The sequence below is a fragment of the Acomys minous genome (assembly GCF_964271855.1).
Source record: "Acomys minous genome assembly, chromosome: 12".
Taxonomy (NCBI): domain Eukaryota; kingdom Metazoa; phylum Chordata; class Mammalia; order Rodentia; family Muridae; genus Acomys; species Acomys minous.
In genome coordinates, this window is record NC_140493.1 from 92,334,119 (window position 1) to 92,354,358 (window position 20,240).

Consider the following 20,240-nt stretch of genomic DNA (forward strand, 5'->3'; position numbering starts at 1 on the left):
TGTCATCAGAACCCAGACCTCAGCCTCCTTGTTAAGCAGGCGTGGGAGTCCCATCGTCACCTCACCTTCTCCAACATTGTCTCTATTGATGGACAGTCTGGAAGGAGGTGGGAGGCAAGCCTAAAAGTGGCTAGAAGGCAGGGGTCTTGTAGCTTGGGAAGATATAAAAGGCTCTTGAGTAGGCCCAGAAGATATGGCCATGCTGAAAAAGTGTTCCAGGTTCCTCTGGACTGCTGTGGTTTTAATGTGATAAGAGGAACCGTTCCTCCTGGATAATAAGATGGGACATTAAGTAGCCCTCAACCCAACAAAGCCTTGACAGAAATGCCCCTACGTCCCTGCCAAGAGCTTTGTTCTGGTTACATAGTTTCTTCAGCTCTAGCCAAAATAACTCAAAGTCAGTTCCCGCTGGCAGCCAGAGCCATGCTTAGGACGACGTGTCTTTTCCAGCCCAGGGAGAAACGGAGAAGGCTTTGCTCCTAATTGCCTGAATTGGCAGAGGGGAAGGGAAGTGTTTGATTCACATCTCCTCAGCAGGTACAAGGAACCTGAGCCTCACAGGCTCTTCTCTGCCCCCGGGAAACTGGCTAATGCGATGCCTAGAAAGCATGATGGGACATCTGACCAGCCCAGCGTGCGAACAAGCGAGACCTGGAACCAGGGCTAAGGTGAGGAGGTGACGATGGGAACGGGTCAGGTGGGAGCCTCTGGAACTTGTCTTCTGGGCTGTCCTGCAATTTGGGGTCCTGTCGCTCTTCTTAAGGAACACCCGCTATCTTCCTGTTAGGAAGCAACTGTGAGCTGAGACCAGCAGTCAGCCCGGCACAGTGCTCGGAACCTTCCCACACGTGTTCTCTACAGACCTGAGCTCATGGTCCCCATTCCATCCGTGAAGACATCAAAGCTCCAATACAATAAGATACACTTAGCACCTCCAGCCTGTGGCTGGCAAAACCTGGGATTCTGTCCCAGGCTGCTGGATATGGTGGAGTCTAAACGGAAGGGAGAGACTCAGAGTAGGATACACAAGGACACAGTTCACACTCTGCGGCCCAAAGAAAAGCAGCCCGAACCCAGGGAGGCATCTGAACTCATGGGTTCAAATCTCCATCCCACCATGAACCGCTTTGACCATCCCCTCTCTGCGTGTCCCCCTGTTTCTTCCTCCGTAGTGAGAACAGCTATCAATGCTTGCACCCTGGGCTGCCTTAAACATTAACTGCATACCCCGAAGAAGCCCAGACAACACCTGCTCATGACAAGGGCTCCTAGTGACAGCTACCAATCCGTTGACAACTGCAGTCTTGTTCAGCTGGGACTTGGTATTGCCGAGCAGCTATCATTAGGGAGTGGGGACAGAGTCTAAGCACACGGTTCCCTATCCCGTGGGCCAGGTGCATAGGTTTGAATAGATGTAGATATAAAACTGCCATGAGTCACTGTACCCTTTCCACACCCTGGGACCCATTGTGATCAGTATCCACCCAGCATAATCCCAGGGTGCCACTGAGTTGCCTCGGCCTCTCCTCCCTGGAACCTCATGCCCCACTGCAAAGCCGAGCTGAGAGCCTGGTTGAGCCTCCTGAGGTGTTTGTATTCCCCACCCATCCCCCTCCTAAGCCACAGCCTCCTGGAGGATGTTCTCGGAGCTCATCACTCCAAAGTCATGTGGCCCCAGAAGTCACAGCAAGAAGGCCTAGGAACTCCACATGATCTACTCAGCCTCAGAGATCATATGGTGGGGGCTTTATACCTGAGCTGCCCAGGTAGGGACCAAATGCTGTTGTCAGCTTTGAATACCCTGCCAACCCACTCTATTAAGGGCGATACCAGCAGGGCCCTCCATCACCCACTGAGCGCTCAGGATGTGCCTGGAACCCCGCACTCAGCCTTTCTACACATTTTCTCACTCAGTCCTCACAATACTCTCATGAGGCATGAGACTGGCATTACCAATAACCCTACTGAATAGGTGACTATTTGCTGTGCTTCAGGAGCCTGCGCAAAGTCAGCAAGCCAAGGAATGGCAGAGGTGGCTGAAATGACTCTTGTTCAAAGTGTGCAGTCCCCTTAAATGAAAGACCCCCCCCCTTACCTACACCACCTATACCACCTACACCACCTACACACTGCATGGGTAGGAGGGTGCCAGCTCCCACAGAAAGCCAATGGTTGGGGCAATGGATACTTTATGCAAGGTTCACTTAGGAGTCTTGCCCCTCCAGGGACTACATTTCTTAGCCCTGCCCCACTGTTTCTTGGGGCTCAGTCCCAGCCATTCCTTCTCCCTATGGTTAACATCCCTCTCCAGTCCTGCTGTGCCCACCAAACACTTAGACCCCATGGCAGTGGCTGGGAGAGGATCCCTTTGACCTCTAGGAACTGTTGTTCTCTGCCTTGTGTTTCAGACGGACCTCCCCAAGGGGCTGCCCTGGGGCTAAACTCATACTGCTTTTGAAATCTCTGCAATATCCAAAATAGTGCTGCTTCTAGATGTCTCCAGAAGAGTGAGCTAGTGAGTGAGTGTGAGTGAGTGTGAGTGCGTGAGTGAATGTATGAATGAGTGAGAGAGTGAATAAGTGAGTGAATGTGAGTGAATGAGTGTGAGTGAGTGTGAGTAAATGTGAGTGTATGAGTGAGTGTGAGTGAGTGTGAGTAAATGTGAGTGTATGAGTGAGTGTGAGTGAGTGTGAGTGAGTGTGAGTGTATGAGTGAGTGTGAGTGAGTGTGAGTGAGTGTGAGTGAGTGTGAGTGAGTGTGAGTGAATGTGAGTAAATGTGAGTGTATGAGTGAGTGTGAGTGAGTGTGAGTAAATGTGAGTGTATGAGTGAGTGTGAGTGAGTGTGAGTGAGTGTGAGTGAATGTGAGTAAATGTGAGTGTATGAGTGAGTGTGAGTGAGTGTGAGTAAATGTGAGTGTATGAGTGAGTGTGAGTGAGTGTGAGTGAGTGTGAGTGTATGAGTGAGTGTGAGTGAGTGTGAGTGAGTGTGAGTAAATGTGAGTGTATGAGTGAGTGTGAGTGAGTGTGAGTGAGTGAGCGGGTGAGTGAGTATATGAGTGAGTGTGAGTGAGTGTGAGGGAGGGAGTGTGAGTGAATGAGTAAGAGAATGTGTGAGTGTAAGTGTGTGAGGGAGGGAGTGTGAGGGAGTATGAGTGCAGGTGGGTGAGTAAATGTAAGTGGCTGAGTGAGTGGATTGTGTTGCGTAAGGAAGTGAAGGATTCTGAGGAGAAGAGGGTATAAAAGGGAGGGAAGGCATGATATGGGAGAAAGAAAGACTGAATGGAGAAGAGAGAAAGGCAGAAACTTTTGCTAGTCCAACTCTCAGAGAGATAAGGTGGCGGAAACCCCAAGACGGGAACCAACAGCACGTGTCCCGACAGGCCAGGGCCCTAGCAGAGAACAAAAGCCATCTGCTCACAGGGGACATCGCCATGAGCCAACTCAAAGGTGTGGCTCAAAGTCCTGATAAGATGTTTTTAGATAATTTGACTTTAAAAAGAAACAAAAACAAAAACAAACAGATAAGTAATGTTTTCCTTTTTAAAATTTTAGTTTATTATAACTTATTCAGATTACATGCCGATTGTTATCCCCTTCACTTAGCATTCCCACCCTCCCTCAGCTGCCCTATTCCCCCCCCCCCAGACCTCTGACAGAAGGGGACCTCCTCCCCCACCACAGGACCACAGCCTATCAGGTCTCATCCGGACAGCGGACTTCCCAGTTCCTCTGTGTGCCTCCCTACCAAGGGGACATGATCAAATCAGGAGAACCAGAGTTCATGTCAGAGGCAGTTCCCGCTCTCCCCACAACCATTCTAGATCTGAATGGGGGTGGTGCATTGTCCTTGGTTGGTGGAATAGTTTATGCAGTCCCCCTGGGTACAGATCCTCCAGCCTTGATGGTCTCCTTGTGAGGCTCTTGATGCTATGAAATAGCCTATATATTGTCTCCTCTGTTCTTTCCCTTAGAAATCCTTTTTTAAAAAAATAAATAAAATAATATAGCTGCCTAAAGCCCTGAATCAGCAAGCACTAACATTCTTAGCAAGCATCCTGTTACCTTTCCCCTCTTTGCACCCTGTCCAGCTGTACTCCCTGCTGTCCCCAGAACATGCCATGGACACACTTACCCATCCTCCAAAACGCCCCTACCTTCTTGCCTTCTTTTTCTGCCAATCCTTGAAGGTTTCCACCAAATCCCAACCCTTCCTTGGTCACCCCAACACTCAACAAGCATTCTCCACGCTCACAACTCAAAACCCTTCCCTGCCTGGCTCTTGCTGTCACGGGTCTTGATCCTGGGAATGAGAGAAGGAGGTCTACAATTGGGTGGTTGCCTAATGGGAGCCATGCCTTTTATCCACTGTGGGTGCAGCTAATTCCACCCCTCTGCTCCTCTCCGACTGAGCCCCGGTGTGCATCAGCGTAGGATTTGCTGGGTGGGGTGGGGAGGTCCTCATGCATTGCTTTCTAATTTAGTCACTGAAGCGTGAGTGTGTGTGAGTGAGGACCACACCGCGTATATCTAGAAAGTAGAGAGAAAAATTGACCGCCTTGAAAGTAAGTGCCCTGCGTCATCGCACCTCTCTCCTGACGTCATGGAGAGAGCAACGGGATGGGAGTCAAAAGAACCAAAGGGTCCTAGGATTTCCCATTGTTGTGCATGGTAGCATTGCAGTTTGCCTGTCGGTGTGCTCAGTTAAGGGTGCCTGGGTGTGGTCGAGCATAGGAAGGGTTCCTTCCCTAACCCAAGTGCTCTGGAGGATTTAGTAAGAATTGAAGCAATGGTACATAAGAAAACCAAGCGCTCACAGTCACACAGGGCTGTTTGAGTGTAGCCCAAAGTCTCTTCGTTTTTATTCAGGCCAACTCTGAACAGCACCACATTTGAGTGCTGAGCACACAATTGTCCCATCTGGGCTCCCAGAAGCTCCAGTTCACAGATGGACTGTTGAGACTAAACGAGGCCTTGGGCATGCCTGGGCACATGCCGCAGAGTAGCAGAGCGGCCCCAGGCACGAGCTTCCTTCTGCCTGTGCTCATCATCTTCTAGGGCCTACCTGTGTGCTTCTGCTGAACCTCTGGCTTCATCGTGTTTGGCTTAGTCACCAAATATATGGCGGCGTTGGCAGAGCTCTTGGCATCAAGTGAGAGCCTAGAGGCAAAGGCAGAAGAGCTGGGGAATGCCGGGACTCAGCCCCTCACTGCCGTGTGGTCTGGGATAAGTCACTGCTGGCTCTGGGTCTGTGTTCTGAGCTAAAGAATGTGTGAAAAGGCAGCGAGGCCAGCAGGAGACCCCTGATTTCTCATCAGCCCTGCTTCTGCATGTCCAGAACCTAGCCCAGCTAAGCTCCACACACAGGTAAGCACAACACAGCAGGGAAAAGCCACATATCCTGAGAGCCACTCCACAGAGCAAGGTGGCTGTCTCCTACACCATACTGTCCCTGCCACGCTATACATCCTGTAACCAAAATCCGGGAGTTTGATGCTGTCTGTCATCACAAAAGCCAGTGAGCAGAAACAGGCATCAAATCCATGTTGTACTTGATTAGGAGAGATGGGTCGTAGTTCTCCTCTTCCCTGGGGGACTGATGGCCACCAGACCACTGAGGCAAGAGGAGCAGAAGGCAAGGTGGGGGGGGGGGAGGGCTTGGAAGACCATAAGCATGACAGAGCTCAAACACTCCAGGAACTAGTTTAACATTACTCAGGGAGAACAAAGGCTATATAGCCCTAGGGGAGTGAGTAGGGGGGCTTCCAGGATAGGTGTTCATAATTGGTTGCAACCGGGCACTTTAAGGATGCTTGTTTTGCATTTGGTAACGTGTCCCTATGATAATTATCCTATAGGTGCAGGGAGGGGAGAGCTAGCAGGGAGCTGTGTCAAGGGCCATATATCAAATGTGGTTAGGGGCTTCTATGTCTAAAGACATTCTCCAGATGAAGTCAGGCAGAGGGCTGGAGGCCCTATTGGGGAAAGGGAATCCTACACTCAATGCAGAGCTCAGAATGGCTATCCAGACCGGGAGGGCTGCAACCTCCAACAGCAGAGTCCTTCCAAAAATGGCTGAAAACATAACAGGTCAGCATCACTTTTAAAAAAAAATCTTGCCTTACATCTCGTCTCCATCCTTCAACTTCATGGGGCATGGGACGTGGGAGAGAGATAGAAGCTGTCAATCACCCCGGAGCTCAGGCTCGCCTCTCGGGTCAGGTGGTCAGATGCATTCCTGAGACTTGTCATGTCTGTGCCCCTACCATCCCTGTACCCCTCCCTCATCCTGCGGATGTCGGTGCTCGGGTGCTTCCTGAAGTTCTAAGTCTAGTGAGCGTCTGCCATAGTCAACCTTGTGCTCCTCCCGGAGCATCTGAGCTAGGCGGTGACAAGAACAAACAAACCAGTTAACAGGGCATACGTGCTGAGCTCCTAGCAACATCTACGAACTGACTTCATTCTACAGTAAGGAGTGCAAATGTATCCTTATAATACAGACTCTAAAAGTGTCCCTATCTGTCCCTCTAGGGTCCCCTATCATTCCTATGGTCCTGTCTTCACCTTCCAGCTCTCCTCCATGGTACAGCTGGCTCACGCTCGGTTACCGGAGTTTGGTCCTTTCTGGTTGGCCCTTGGACTCACCTCTACTGAACTGACCCAGTATTGGGAAGGAGAGACAGGAGCTAAGGACTGGAGCTGGTGGGAAGGAATGAAAGGTGACCGCTGATCCTATCAGGACTGCTGAAGAAGACTGGAGTGGGGAGCCTTTGCTTTTTCTCTCCAGCTATCCTAGGGTAAGTACCTACAGGCAAAAGCAGTCTGGGAACAATGGCCAGCACCCAGCAAGATTGAGATGGCGGGGTGGGGAGATGGGCCAGTGTCTGTTGGTCAGAACCTGATGCATCTCCAATGCTAAATATCTTTATCACTCTGCAACTTTACTGCAACCCATGCCCAAACACCCCAGGATGCTAACTGCTTGAGAGTCAACAGAACCAGCCAGGGTCAGATTTGCTATGCCAAGAGAACACTTTATTGGGTATGAGGTTTCCAGGGGAACCTGGTTTTGCATGGCGTGGAAAGCACAGTTAAGACCAGAAACAATAGGTGAGTTTTAGTAGAAAAACCTGCTAAGCAAGGAGGGCCCTAAGGAAGCATGAGATCATTTAGCTGCCAAGAGCCACAAGGTGTCCTCCTTCCTGTGGCCTAGGCCCCACTGGTGAGGGGGGATCACAGTGCACGGGGCACCACGTGCTCCCTGGAGGAGACAACTCTTCCATCTCTGATCTCCTCGGTGATGGTACGAATCTGAGTGCTGACTTGGGGAGCTGGGGTGCAGGGTCCAGCAGGGGCACAGGGTGTAGAGGGGATGTAAGGAACTCTGACAGCAGGCTTGCATTCCGTGGAACAAGGATGGGCAGGAAGCCTGAAGAAACAAAATCATACGTAACGCACTTGGCGTTAGAGCATTAGGCCTGTTTGGGGGACCATGCAGGACAGTGGTACTGACGATGGATGACATCAGAGCACCTCAAAGACTCTGAGGCCTCAAGGATTGGAGGATATGGCTTTGGGAGGGAAGACCTGAAACTTCCACCAAAAAAAAAAAAGATGGTCAAAGGCTGGCTTGTACCTTGGGTTAGCTTGTGCCCTAGAGCACTACCAGAGCCCTGGACCAAAAGGAATCTATGATGGCTTTAACTCAGTTACGTTCATCCTTGTGACAACCACTCAGCTCTAAAAGCATGTCAGTCCCTTCTCCCAGCCCAGCTCTGGAAAACCCATGATCACTCACTTGCAGTCCTCGCCCTCCAGCAAACGGCGGTAGGTGGCTATCTCTGACTCCAGCCGGGCCTTGACGTCCAGTAACACCTGATACTCCTGGTTCTGACGCTCCAGGTCACAGCGGATCTCAGCCAGCTGGGACTCCACATTGGTGATCAGACACTGCATCTGACCCAGCTGGGAGCTGTAGCGGGCCTCTGTCTCAGCCAGGGTAGATTCCAGAGAATTCCGCTAGAGTGGGGAGGAAGAAGAGCTATTGAGGGGAAGGAATCCCACCCTACTCCCTAAGTACCCATTGTCCTAGTATCTTCACAGAGTTGTGGTCAGACCCTGTGGTAACGTGATGGCCAGCACACTGGCCTTCAATGAACTGTGGCCACTCAGTTGGGCAGAGACCACCCACCATGCTCTGCTGGGCCTGCAGCTCGATCTCCAGGGCGTTGACTGTGCGCCTCAGCTCAATGATCTCTGTCTGGCAGCACTGCAGCTGCTCGGAGCTGGACACCACCTGCTGATTCAGCTCCTCAGTCTACAGGAAAGGAGAGATGTAGAGCAGGGTCAGACCCAGAGTCCCTCCTTTACACAGTGGCCCCGCCCCGCAGCCTGTAGTCCTGGATGGCCCGCCGCACCTGAGTGTTGAACCAAGCCTCCACATCTCTGCGGTTATTCTCCACCAGGGTCTCATACTGGCACCGCATCTCGTCCAATATCTTGTTGAGGTCCACTGGGGGAGCAGCATCGACCTCCACGTTCAGTCGGTCCCCGAGCTGGGAACGGAGTGCGTTGACTTCCTGCAGTGACAAAGAAAGATGGCATGAGGCTGTGGAGAGGTTGCTGGCTTGGTAGATTCCGATGAGCTGGGTTCAAACTCTCCATCCTCCCTTGGGTGCCATGAGACAGGAGAGCTGACCTCTTTGAACATGGAGCCCCCAAACACTGGTCTATCTAGACCTAGCCCCTCCTGAGGATTTGGGGGACAACACAGCACCGAGGAAATAGAATTGTTATCCGACACCATAACCCAAATGGAATTGTGGTGTCATGGGTGAGGGTGTAGTCTCGTGGCGACTGTAGGCAAATGGTTTCACATCTTTACGACCATCTTCTCAGCTGTAAAGTGGAGCTTACAATGGACGCTAACACTTGGAATTACCACTGTGAGGGCGAACAAGAGGTTAAAGTGCTTCCTGCCGTACAGTAAGTCCAAGAGCAGGGAAGAGCAGGGAAGAGCAGGGAAGGACTCCGCAGCTGGGTGGGAATGTTGGGGAGCAAGAGGCAGCAATCTCACCTCCTCGTGGTTCTTCTTGAGACACAACAGCTCCTCCTTCAGGGACTCCACCTGCATCTCCAGGTCCGCCTTACACAGGGTCAGCTCATCCAGGATCCGGCGCAGGCCGTTGATGTCTGCCTCCACCAGTTGCCGCATGGACAGCTCGGTCTCATACCTGCAGACACAGAGCCGTGCCAAGTCTGCAGCAAGGGTAGCCCTGTGCCAAGCTGCCATAGCTAACGTGGAGTCAGAAGCACAGGGGTCCTTCCTCTTGTCCCAGGAGGGGCCCAGGGCCTCTGCCATGTCTTCCTATTTACAGCTGTATCTGGCTTCATTCCCACCTCACCAGCTCCCAAAGGCAGGGGTCAGAGTTTAACACCAAGCAAACCTCCCCTGGTTGGCCTACTCACTTGGTCCGGAAGTCATCAGCAGCCAGCTTGGCATTATCGATTTGTAATACCAGCCTGGCATTCTCGGCCTTGGTCAGCAGGATCTGAAAAACAAGAGGTTTTCCCTGTACTGAGGAAGGCCCAGCAATGTGATGGGTATGGAGTAGGGAACCAAGCTCACAGGTGCCTCTAAAAACAGGCAGCGTCTTCAAATATCAAGGCACGGAGGGAGAACAGGCCCCAGGAGGGACACCACACCACTGGCCCATCGGTCCTGGCTTCTGTAGCCTCCTGGCTGGCTCAGCAAAATATATCAGGGTGAGGCAGGCATGGATTCTGCACCCCACACTCCAGTTGTGTGATCTTGGGAAAGTTTCTGAGCCACTCAAAATTCAACCTCCTTATCTGTTAGATGGGTACAGTAATCCGTATATCTCCAGGATAAAGAATAAGTAAGCCAATAAACTAGGAAGGTGTCAGGTACTGTTCTACACCAAGCTGGGGTGGAGAATATGATCCTCCACTCCCTAAGCTAAGACAATGAGGGAAACAGAAGAACGCCTGGTAACGGGGTACCCAGACCCGCAGAGATGCCGTGGTCCCCAGGGAACCAAATCCCAGAGAGTAGAGCTCCCCTTCCAGAAGGACTCCCCGTAAGCTTCAGTCCCCTGTAGCTGAGTCTGGAAATGGGAGGCTTCGAGTGGTTGCCTGTCCAGCTGGAAGGGCCTGACGCCAATTACCTTCTGCTGCAAGTCCTCAGCGGTCTTAAAGTAGGATTGGTAATCCGGGCAGATGTATGGAATCTGACACTCGTACCACTCTCGGATGCGGCACTCCAGCTGTGCGTTTTCTTGCTCCAGCTGCCGCACCTTCTCCAGGTAGTTGGCCAGGCGGTCGTTCAGGACCTGCATGGTCGCCTTCTCGTTGCCGTTGAAGGCGCCCTCGCAGAACCAGGCCCCGCTCCCAGCGAAGCCGGAGGGGTGGCACCCAGAAGGCAGGTAGGAGCCTGGCACACAGCTCCCAAGGCCAGAGAAGCCTGACCTGAAAGAAGGCACGGACCCCACAGTGCCAGCTAAACTGGGGGCCCTGCAGGAGCCCATGGAGTGGAAGGAGGACATCCGAGAGAAGCTTCCCGGGGTGCCGCAGAGGCCCTTGGCAGACCCAGTGGAGAAGGTCGGGGTGCAGATCTGGGTGGCCATGATGCCGGCGAGAAAGGTTGCAGCTTAGGCGGGATCTCAGGTTGTGGGCTCTCCAGGCCTCCCCGGAGTGCTTATATACACTCTCCACGGGGTGTTGGCGTGTTCCAGGCCTTTAGCTCTTGGGAAAGCCCTTTTCCGATCCCAGAAAGCCTGTCTCAGTAGAATGTTGTTTTTGCTATCCATCAGAATTCCTTTCCTTGTAAAAGAGAGGAAAAAAAATTGTCCAGCTGGGTTTGCTAAGTCAGGACTCTCAGCCATCGTCATTTCCTAGAAGACTAAGTTTTATTGCCACTTCAAAGAGTCTTTGCCCCAGATCTCATAAGCTGGGCGTGGCCTTGCATATGACATTCAGTTTCTGTCCTCCCTACCTTCTGCTGCATTCTGTCCATCTGTCACCCATACTCCCACAGCTGTTCATCTATGCTTGGGCCACCAGAGCCATGAGAGGAGAGTCAAGGATACAGGAGGGAATATTACTCAGCCATCAAGAAAAATAAAGATATAAAACTCACAGGAAAAAAAATAAATGAAACTGGAAAGTATTGTGTTGAGGGAGGAAACTGGCAAACTCTCACATGTTATCTATTATATATGGATTCTAGCTTCCAATTTTTTAATTTTAATTTTATTAATTTACTCCCCTCAATGGGATAACTCAATTGTTATCCCATCACTTGTATCCTCTTGTTCCTTCCTCCCTCCTGCTTTCACCCTATTCCCCTCCCCTAGCTTCCAATGTTTACACATGTGTGCTTATGTAGGAATGTGTGAAGAGATCAGACAACTAGAAAGGAACCCATAAGAGAAGTTTTAAGGGGTAGGGGTGAAGAAGGCAACAGAACATGTGATGTGAGTATAGAAAGGGGAAAGCAGAGGTACAAGGGTTAAGAGAGGATAGGAATCAGGGAGATGGAGGAAGAACGGACTGGGGGAGCAAGGTCAAACCAAACTAATACATATTTATCTATACAGACACCTTCTGTAAGGAACCTGATACCTTGTAAGCTAATTTTAAAAAATAAAATAAGGGCTAACAAGTAGCTCACTTGCCTAACAACCTGAGTTTGATCCCTGGATCCCAAAGTAGAAGGGATTCAGGGATTTCTGATTTCTAACGGATGGGCTCTGAACTACACATACACACACACACACACACACACACACACACACACACACACACACCACTGTGACATAGGCGTCTGCGCTCACATGCACATATCATGCACACGTACACATCATCATCATCATTTTCAAAATAAAATTTTTAAAAGACAGAAAGTGTGCTAAGCCGGGGAAACGGCTTAGTGAGTAAAGGCTCTTGCAGTCAAGCCTGATGACCTAAGTTCAATCCCCAGGCCCACATGGTAGAAGGAAAGAAGCAACCACAGCAAATTTCCCTTTGATCTTCACACGTGTACCAGGTTTGCATGCACCTGTGTACACACATGCACACAGAATAAGGGTATGTAACTTTTAGACTTTAAATTAATAAAATTATAAAAGAACTGTAGCCTGATTTTCACTACTTTGTGGGTTCTTTTTTCTTTCACCCTTTTCTGCCCCTCTTCTTCCACCCTTTCAAGCCCACAACACTAGATAGGAGAGAGGAAAGGCTAGAGAGGCAAGGTGGGCAGGATTATTGTTAGGCTGCTTCCTGTTGATTAGGGGTATGGAGATCTTTGGGACAAGTTTGATCTTCATAGTCAGGACTTCTAATTTCTTGTTTCTTCTTTGTGAATGACAGCTTAACAAACTGCAACAGACAGCATGCAACCACCAGCCACCCACCTATCAGGGCTCTCGCATTTATACACCCTCTGAAAAGTCCCCCGGAATTCCAAACATCACACAGTTGCAGAAACTATCTGCTACTTACTGTCAAAATCACGCCTCTGCTAGGCAAATCATAGTCACCTGCTGTGAAGCAGCCCCATATCCCAACACCTGGGATTAAACTGAAAACAGAGTCCTATAATATTTCTGTGGTGGTTTTTTTTTTTTTTAAGAAACCAAAATTTTAAAAGTCTCACTACAGAGAACTAGGTGTGGTGGTATAGCTGTGGTCTTTGGGATTATAACTCTTCCACTTCGACTCACAATAATCATGGAGCGCAGTTGATCACGACCAGAAACCCTCAACCAACTGCAGTCTGTCGCTTAAACTTTAACTCATGGTAATTGGGGGTGGCAGGGGCGGGGAGGGGAGAGGTAATACCTAAATCTAAAAACAGATCTCTTAGATACCAATTTAGGGTACCTAGAATTTAGGAACAAGAGACCAACATTCAAATGTCACCTCTCTGGGATCCTTGATGGCCTAGTGGGAGCAGTAGAAATCATTGTGCTGTTCTGCCTACTTCACACAGATACGAGGAGGATCCAAAGACAGCTGCAAATGTGCTTTGAAAGCCCCTGTGTACTCTAGAAGTGCTGGCTCGTCAAAAGGACAGTCTTTGATGTTGATTTATGGTAAGGACAGCAAAGGCTCATGGGTATAAACACTCCGCCGGAGTTGCTGAGGTCTCTGTGCCCCCAGTCTCAGTATAGGGACAGTGGTAGGCAGGAGACACCCCATAACCAATCCTTCAGACAGTTCATGAGCTGGTCTTCATGAATTCACTTGTTTGGAGCCTTGGCCAGGACCAGAAGCCTACTTGCCCTGTGGTCTTCATCTTCCCTGACCCTAAAACATTTAGACCTTCCTGGTCCCTAAACACATCGCAGAGACGACCAACGGTAGAGAAGGAATAAAAAAGAACAAAACCAAATGCTACCAGATGCCTAGACAAATCAAGAGAAGAGACCTTGACAGTTGTGGACCAAAAATAAACTCGGTTCTTCCACCTCAAACCCTGGACTTTCCCAACAACAGGAGACGACCCTGCCTGCTCTTTCCCCATAGAGTCATTTCGCAAAGCTGGCGTTTATGGAGGCATTTATGTGCTTCTGAAGCTGTGGTTCTCAGCCTCTTAAAACACTTTATAAGCTTCTCTCCGGGATTACTCAAGGAGGGTGATCTGCTGCGGTGAACACACCTAGAACAGTAGACACCTCCACAGGTGCCCGACAGCAGCTCCGTGCAGCTCTTCCTGATAGAGAGAGCAAGGGTTCATCAGCCTCTGCCCCCTACAGCTCCAGCTGTCCCACCACGACTTCCTCATGGCTCCCCATCTCCCAGCTCTCCTGCAAGATCTAAGGCTACCCTGTCCTAGGGCTTCTTGACTCCGTGGTGTAGACACTGGGTTGAGCAATTCTGAGTTGTTGGGGGCTACCCTGCACACTGTAAAGTTTCTCTGGTATCCCTCACCTCCCCCACCCGATGCCACTCTCTTCTCTGACTCCCCGTCTGTCTCGCCCTCCTGTCGTACCACTTGCCCTAGGCATCTAGGTAGGAGGCCACTCACCCTAACTCCTTGTCCCTTTTACACAGGGGCCCAGGTGGGAGGCCACAAGAGGCCTTCTCAGGCTGACTGGGCCTGCTCGCTCAGTCAGTCAGTCAGTCGCTCAATGAATATTCGCTGAGAACCTACATTGCGCCAGGCTTGTTCTAGGTGTTGGAGAGAGACAACGAAAAGGATGAAGTTTCTGCCATCACAGAACTTGCATTACGTCTTGGCCTAGTTATGGTGGCCAAAATTGCCTAGGGACATTGCCTATGTCCCCTGGGAAAGGAAAACTGTTGATATCTTCCCAATCTGACAACTGCTGAACTATCAGGAGAGAGACTGGGGTTCTGATCAGACTTCCTCTAAAGCTTCCTTCCCCCCATTTCACCTTCTAGGAAAACCATGGCAGAGCCTGCTGTCTCTGTGCCCTGCCTGCCCAGGGCAAAAACACATAAATCCAATTTGCCTCATTCCCCCACACAGTGTTTGTCATGCAAACTAGGCAAGATAGCAGGTCTTAGCAAACTCACTACACAGTTTTTCTAACCTCAATCAAACTGGTGCTATCCTAAGGAGCAGGAGATGGAGACTCCGGGCCTAGCTCTGCCCCAATTCTCTGAGTGAGCCCCGTGCACTGTGTGCCTCAGCTCACCCATCTGCAGAGGGGAAGGGCCTGAACTGACCTGCCTTCCACCCACCTCAGACTTCCTACATTAGCTGCCCACGAGCATGGCATGGAGACTAAGAGTTGGGAAGACATGGCTGCACTTTATTCTGTGTTCCCCCACAGCCCCCGTCTCTGTCCCTAGAGTTACAGAGGTTCAAGCACGGGACACAACTGGGGTTTCTTTTCTTCCAAATCATCCACGTACTTCAGCGTTTCCCTTCGCCTCCAGCATTACACTCCACCAGAAAATGACAGAAGCTTCCCACACACACACACTTCCACTCCCTGAGAAATGGCAGCATTGGCCCACCTCCCCAAACCATCCCCAAGAAGCGCTCCATCAGAGGTCAGCGTCCCTAGACATCCCAGCAAGCTCAGGCAAAAATGGCATCTATGACCAAATGAGACCTCGCCGCTGTACAGGAAATCATTAGAGAACATAGAAGTCGAAGCTGCTTGTGCCGCTAAGCCTCAGCCTTCCCAGCAGGTGAACGGATCTCTTGCCAGTCATGAAATTGTGTAAACTGTCCCTAAAGGGGCTTGACCAACTAGAAATGATGTCATTGGTGTCAAAGTCAAAACTACTCTGAAACCCACATAGGAGGAACTGAAGTCAAATGCACTTTCCAAGGCACCAAGCACTTACTGGAATGCCGGCTTTTGCTGCCCAGCCCAATTGTCCAAGAAGAGACAACATCCCAGAGGCAGTGTCTTCCTGCATGCAGAGCACAGCAGTCCCCTTGGCTGGGATTCTCTGTCCAGCCTCTGACCCTTACCTAGAGCAGTGGTTCTCAACCTTCCTAATGCTGTGGCCGTTTAATATGGGTGTTGGTGTTGCGGTGACCCCAACCACAAAAATTATATCCGTAACCGTAACCTTGCTGCTGTTATGAACTGTGATGTGAAGATCTATGTCTTCGGATGGTCTTAGGCAACCCCTGTGAAAGGGTTGTTTGACCCTCAAAAGGGTCGTGACCCATAGGTTGAGAACTGCTGCCCTAGAAGGTCCTTCAAGTCCAGGCACCAGTTGCAGTGCTCAGAGACCACTCTCTGTCCACCAGGACTCGGTTTGGGGTGGGGGTAGGTTGTGGGGGGTGGACAGAGAGAAGAGGAAAATTGCTGCTGAGAGAACAGAAAAGATGCTTTTTCTCAGGCCGATCTTGGAACGCCATCAGCCTCCAGACCAAAAGCCAGCTAAATGTCTTTGCTGAAGAGAAGTCTCTACCTTCAAACAAGCTTGCATATGAAAGCTGAGGTTCTGCCTAGATACAAGTGCAAGGCTGCAAGCCTGGTTGTCCTAGCTGACTCTGAGCAGTCACTCCCATCCCGAGAGAACAGAAGGATGGCTTGCTATGATGCGTCCAAGCGGAAGATGTTTCCCGCTTCTCCAGGCTTCTTTGGTCAAACTATGTAGGCCACCACACCACCATAGAACCCCAAAGGTAGCAGTGAAATCAAGGCAGACAGTAGCCAATGAGACAGCCACCTACCAACAGACATGAATAAGAATAAGGTCACTCAAGATGGCCAGTGGTTGTCCCCCTTTGAGTAGCCTGCTGGCTCAGGCTTTATTTTTCTTGTTTTCTCCTATCACCTGTTTTTTTTTTTTGTTTGTTTGTTTGTTTGTTTTACCTTGAGGTTCACACACACAGGCCCTAGATGAGTCTCTACCATAGAAGACACCTGAAAGATGGTTCCTTCTCCTAATTCCTTCAGACCCCACCCAGAACCCCTCCTACAACTAACTCTTGTCTCCCACACACAACTGTTCTTTCCTTGTAACAAGAAATGTGCTCAAGTGTGAAGCGCCTGGGACCTCTGGCCCCTTCCCCCCGCCTCGAGAAGCCTGGTTACTATAAACTCTGCTTTAAATAACCATTTCCACAGCTCCTGCCAAGTGTGCTGCCAGCTGATGTCAGATTCTAGTACCAACATGCAGGAGCTGGGGCGCAAAGTTGAAGAAAGCACGGTGGAGACATTGCTAACCACTCATTTGCCTTTTCAAAGGGCTCCAAGAAATGTCCCAGTGGGTTTTGATGGTGGAAAACTCAAGGCCGTTTATAGATCTAGGAAGGACAGGGTTGACTGATTCGGTAAACAAGAGCTCAGTGTTTGGGACATGGTTATACTAAACTGTTATTGTCTAGCTACAGAGCCAGTCCAGCTGAGCACTCTGGGGTCTGCGTGGAAGTCTTCAGGAGAGACAAAGCGCTATTTAAGGGCCTTGACCAAGGAAGATGTTACTGTCCCTTCCCTCCTCCGTGCTGGGGAAAGATCAGTCAGCCTTTCCTTGGAAAGCCATGATATTTGATTCCCTCGGTGCCCTGGTCCAGCAGCTGCTATGTATGCCTGCCCACACTCCATGAGCAATACTCAGCTACGTTGTTGTCCCTCTGAGCTTGACCGTGTCAGGGGCATTCTACCCTGACACCACGGTCCTTCCACTAGGTGACTCAGCCTGAGCAGGTTTCTCAAGTCTCTCTCTCTCTGCTCCATTTCCAATCTCTCGGGTGCCCAAACTTCTGCCAACCTCCACTGTCACCAGACCTTACTGGATTCAGGAGAGTCCAAACACAAACTAGGTGATCAAGACGAGACGGTCCTTCACCCGCTCCTTGGCTGCCCCTCATTGGGAAGGGAAAGTCCTGCTCCCTATCTGCCCTTCCACAGGGGAGGGGGGACAAGTAGGGACTTCAGGGGAGCTGATGAAGAATGACAGTGGCTTCTCTCAAAATTCTAAGGGCACAACTCTGCAAGACCCTGAAATGGTCTTAAAATTCTCACCTGGTCTATTTTACCCTAACTTAAAATTTCCTCTTTGCCAAGCCCAGAATGCTCTAGAATGTTCTTGCCCAAAATAAGAAAATAAAAAAGTCTTTCCCCCAGGAGTAATTTCACCTCGGAATGAGCCATGTGTCTTGCCATAGCGCGAGCCCAGGAAACCACCGAGCCCAACAGAAAGCCGTACCTCTCCAGGCCTCTTGTGGCCATGCTCTGCCTTCATGTTTCAGGGCCCAAAGCCCCTTTCCCTGAGGACCAGCTCTTCCTGAACAACCATGCTGGCCAGCAGCTCCCATCTGAAGAACATGGCCTTTTGCTCAGAGGCACTGAGCCCTTACTCCCCTCACCCAGCTTTTATGGTCTGAGAATTTCACAGCATCGCTTTTCTCCCCCAATGTGTTTAAAGAACCTGTGGTTTGTGGGAAGTGTCCTGTCACAGAGACCTCAATGTCCGCGTCCCCTCCATTCAAGCATCACTTAACTGAACCACAAAGCAAACCCACCCACCCCCAACACCCCCATTTGATTGGCTCAGCAGTCGGCATTTACAGATGCTGTGCAGGCCACATAACAGCACCCCTCCCGCTAACAAGAGCCTATCTGCGGCTGGGCTGAGGCTCCAGACTATCGTTAACTGCCCTGCACGCTGCAGGCTTTACTTTCAAGCGTCTCTGAGAAGCTCAGATGAAAGCAGCCGCGTGGCTATTACAACTGATCATGAAAATTGGCCACACATTCCATGCCAGGCACTGCCAGCTTTCCCAAAAGCCCATCCCCAGTAGATGCCTGGATCAGCCTCAGCAGCCATCCACCTTGTCCCCTCCCAAACTCCATGAGGGGACATGGTGCTCCCAGCTCTCCTAGAGTCCCTAAAGAGCTGCTCAAAGGGACATAAGCCCACATACCCTGCTCTACCCCAACCACCATCAGTTCCAAGCATACCATCCAAAAGGACACAGGCTCCCTGAGAAACACGAACCCAAAAAGCAGGAAGAGAAAAGGGATTCCAATAGGAACATGATGGGGGAGCAGGGAGGTCTGGGACAATATATCATCAGCCTGTATTGACTACAACTTTGCAATGGCATCCCTTCTCAACCTTACTGCAGGCTTCCCTGTGGTGGAACAGTGGGATCCCCCTTCCAGGAAGGTATAGATGAACCAGGTACCCAGGTTGTCTCAACCACAGAACTCCACCCTCAGCCTCACCTTGCTCTTCAAGTGCCTGGCTGCCACACCTAGTGTTGGGGACGGCCAGAGCCTCCTGTTAGGACCAGATGATCTAAGGTCCTGCCCCTCTACTACTTTAGGACCCAACAGATGACCAAGGACCCTAGTCTCCTTTCTGGCATGAGTCTGCCCTCTGCAGGGCTAAGGCAGGACAGACAGCTCCATAGGATGGGCAGACACATACTGGTCCATTAACTAAGGGTGGAGCCTTGAGGATGGGGAGGTACCTTTTGCTCAAGGTAAGAAACCAGGAGCTTAAGAATTGTAGCAATAAACCACCATGGTACATCACCAGCCATGTGTTGGACACCACCAATCCATCCAAGCCCACCTGGGAACCTGACCTAGCTCTGAGGCTCTGGACACCACAAGAATGTGAGTGACTCTTTTGTTAGGTAAGAGCACTGGGGTCTGGAGAGTTTTGTCCCTCCCCCACATTACTGCAAGTGAACACATGACCCTGGACAAAATACCAACCAGCATCTCAGGAAGCATTTTGGAGCTGTGGGCCCCATCCTTTGAATTAGATGGGTCACTTAGAAGGTCTGAATTGATCTTTCTGTGTGTAAAGCAGACACGACAGTGGCAGCTCTGGGGTTGATCAAAGAGGAAGTGACATAAAGCCGAACTTCTGGGGAAAGCATGCAATGTACAGGGTGTTGGCCTTTTCAGTCTAGTTGAAACCCTGTATCCTAGGGCCTCCTGATTACACACACACACACACACACACAGTCTGACATAGATGTGAGTCAGGTGCCACTGGGTCAGGGCTGTTTGCTCACTACTGCAGCTCTGGGAAGCAGCCACTGAGCCTGAGCTGACCTGAGCACCTAGAACAATCCCCTAGGGTGGGGCAGTGTTGACCCAGCAGGTATTTTTTTCTCTCTCTCAAGTGTCACCCGACATGGGTGACTAAAGTGATAGATGGAATCCTAGGCAGAAAGACAGGCTTCCTACCCCACCCTTCCACCCTCCCAGACCAGAGAGCTGGGTCAGAAAGGGTAATCTGACAGAAACACTGCCCCTGACTTGCCCCCACCCAATGTCCCTGATGGGGCTTCCCACAGTCCTTCATGGGATCTGGGTAAAAGGCTCCCAGGCCAGATAGAGTCCCCTCCAGACGTAGGGATCCAGTTGCTGTCATTGCTCCACATGGATGGCTCCCCTCAGAGTTGAAGCTTTGGCCTCAGGGGTCAGAACCATCCAGGGAAGCTCAGCTTTGAGAGCTCCTATCCTTGACTTGGGGAGGGGCCCATTTCTTCCTGCCCTTGGAGTAGTATGCGTGCTACCTCCTCCATCTTCCATCGTCCCTCCATCCTCCATCTAGCACATTCCTTCAGGCCCTGTACCACACACGCTAGGAATGAGGATGTGGATGGCCCTGAAACTGTTTCTAGCTCAAAGGAAGTCACAGAACCAAAAAGGTCATGACCACAGGTATTTTTTGGTGAGCTCTTGCTTACAGTGTGTCACCTCCTTCTGAGTCCTCAACTTTAATAATGCACAGGGGATGTAGCAATTAGTGGGGCAGG

General features: G+C 50.7%; 1 protein-coding gene across 1 annotated transcript; it reads right to left on the reverse strand.

Moving 5' to 3' along the window:
- Nucleotides 1–7,006: 7,006 nt before the first annotated feature.
- On the reverse strand, nt 7,007–10,705 carry KRT36 (keratin 36). The gene is made up of 7 exons (XM_084748837.1): nt 10,186–10,705; nt 9,467–9,549; nt 9,075–9,231; nt 8,416–8,577; nt 8,190–8,315; nt 7,797–8,017; nt 7,007–7,427 (listed from the first exon to the last, which is right to left on the reverse strand). The coding sequence occupies exons 1-7, from the start codon at nt 10,642–10,644 to the stop codon at nt 7,232–7,234; spliced, it is 1,404 nt and encodes a 467-aa protein (XP_084604963.1). The 5' UTR covers nt 10,645–10,705; the 3' UTR covers nt 7,007–7,231.
- Nucleotides 10,706–20,240: the final 9,535 nt, after the last annotated feature.

Excerpts from the sequence above, each read along its gene's own strand:
- KRT36 (XM_084748837.1), bottom strand. The coding sequence starts at position 10,644 with ATGGCCACCCAGATCTGCACCCCGACCTTCTCCACTGGGTCTGCCAAG. Across the intron at positions 8,018-8,189 it reads TGCAGGCCCAGCAGAGCATG|CGGAATTCTCTGGAATCTAC; the intron begins GTGGGTGGTCTC and ends TCCCCACTCTAG. Across the intron at positions 7,428-7,796 it reads CTGGAGGGCGAGGACTGCAA|GCTTCCTGCCCATCCTTGTT; the intron begins GTGAGTGATCAT and ends TTGTTTCTTCAG.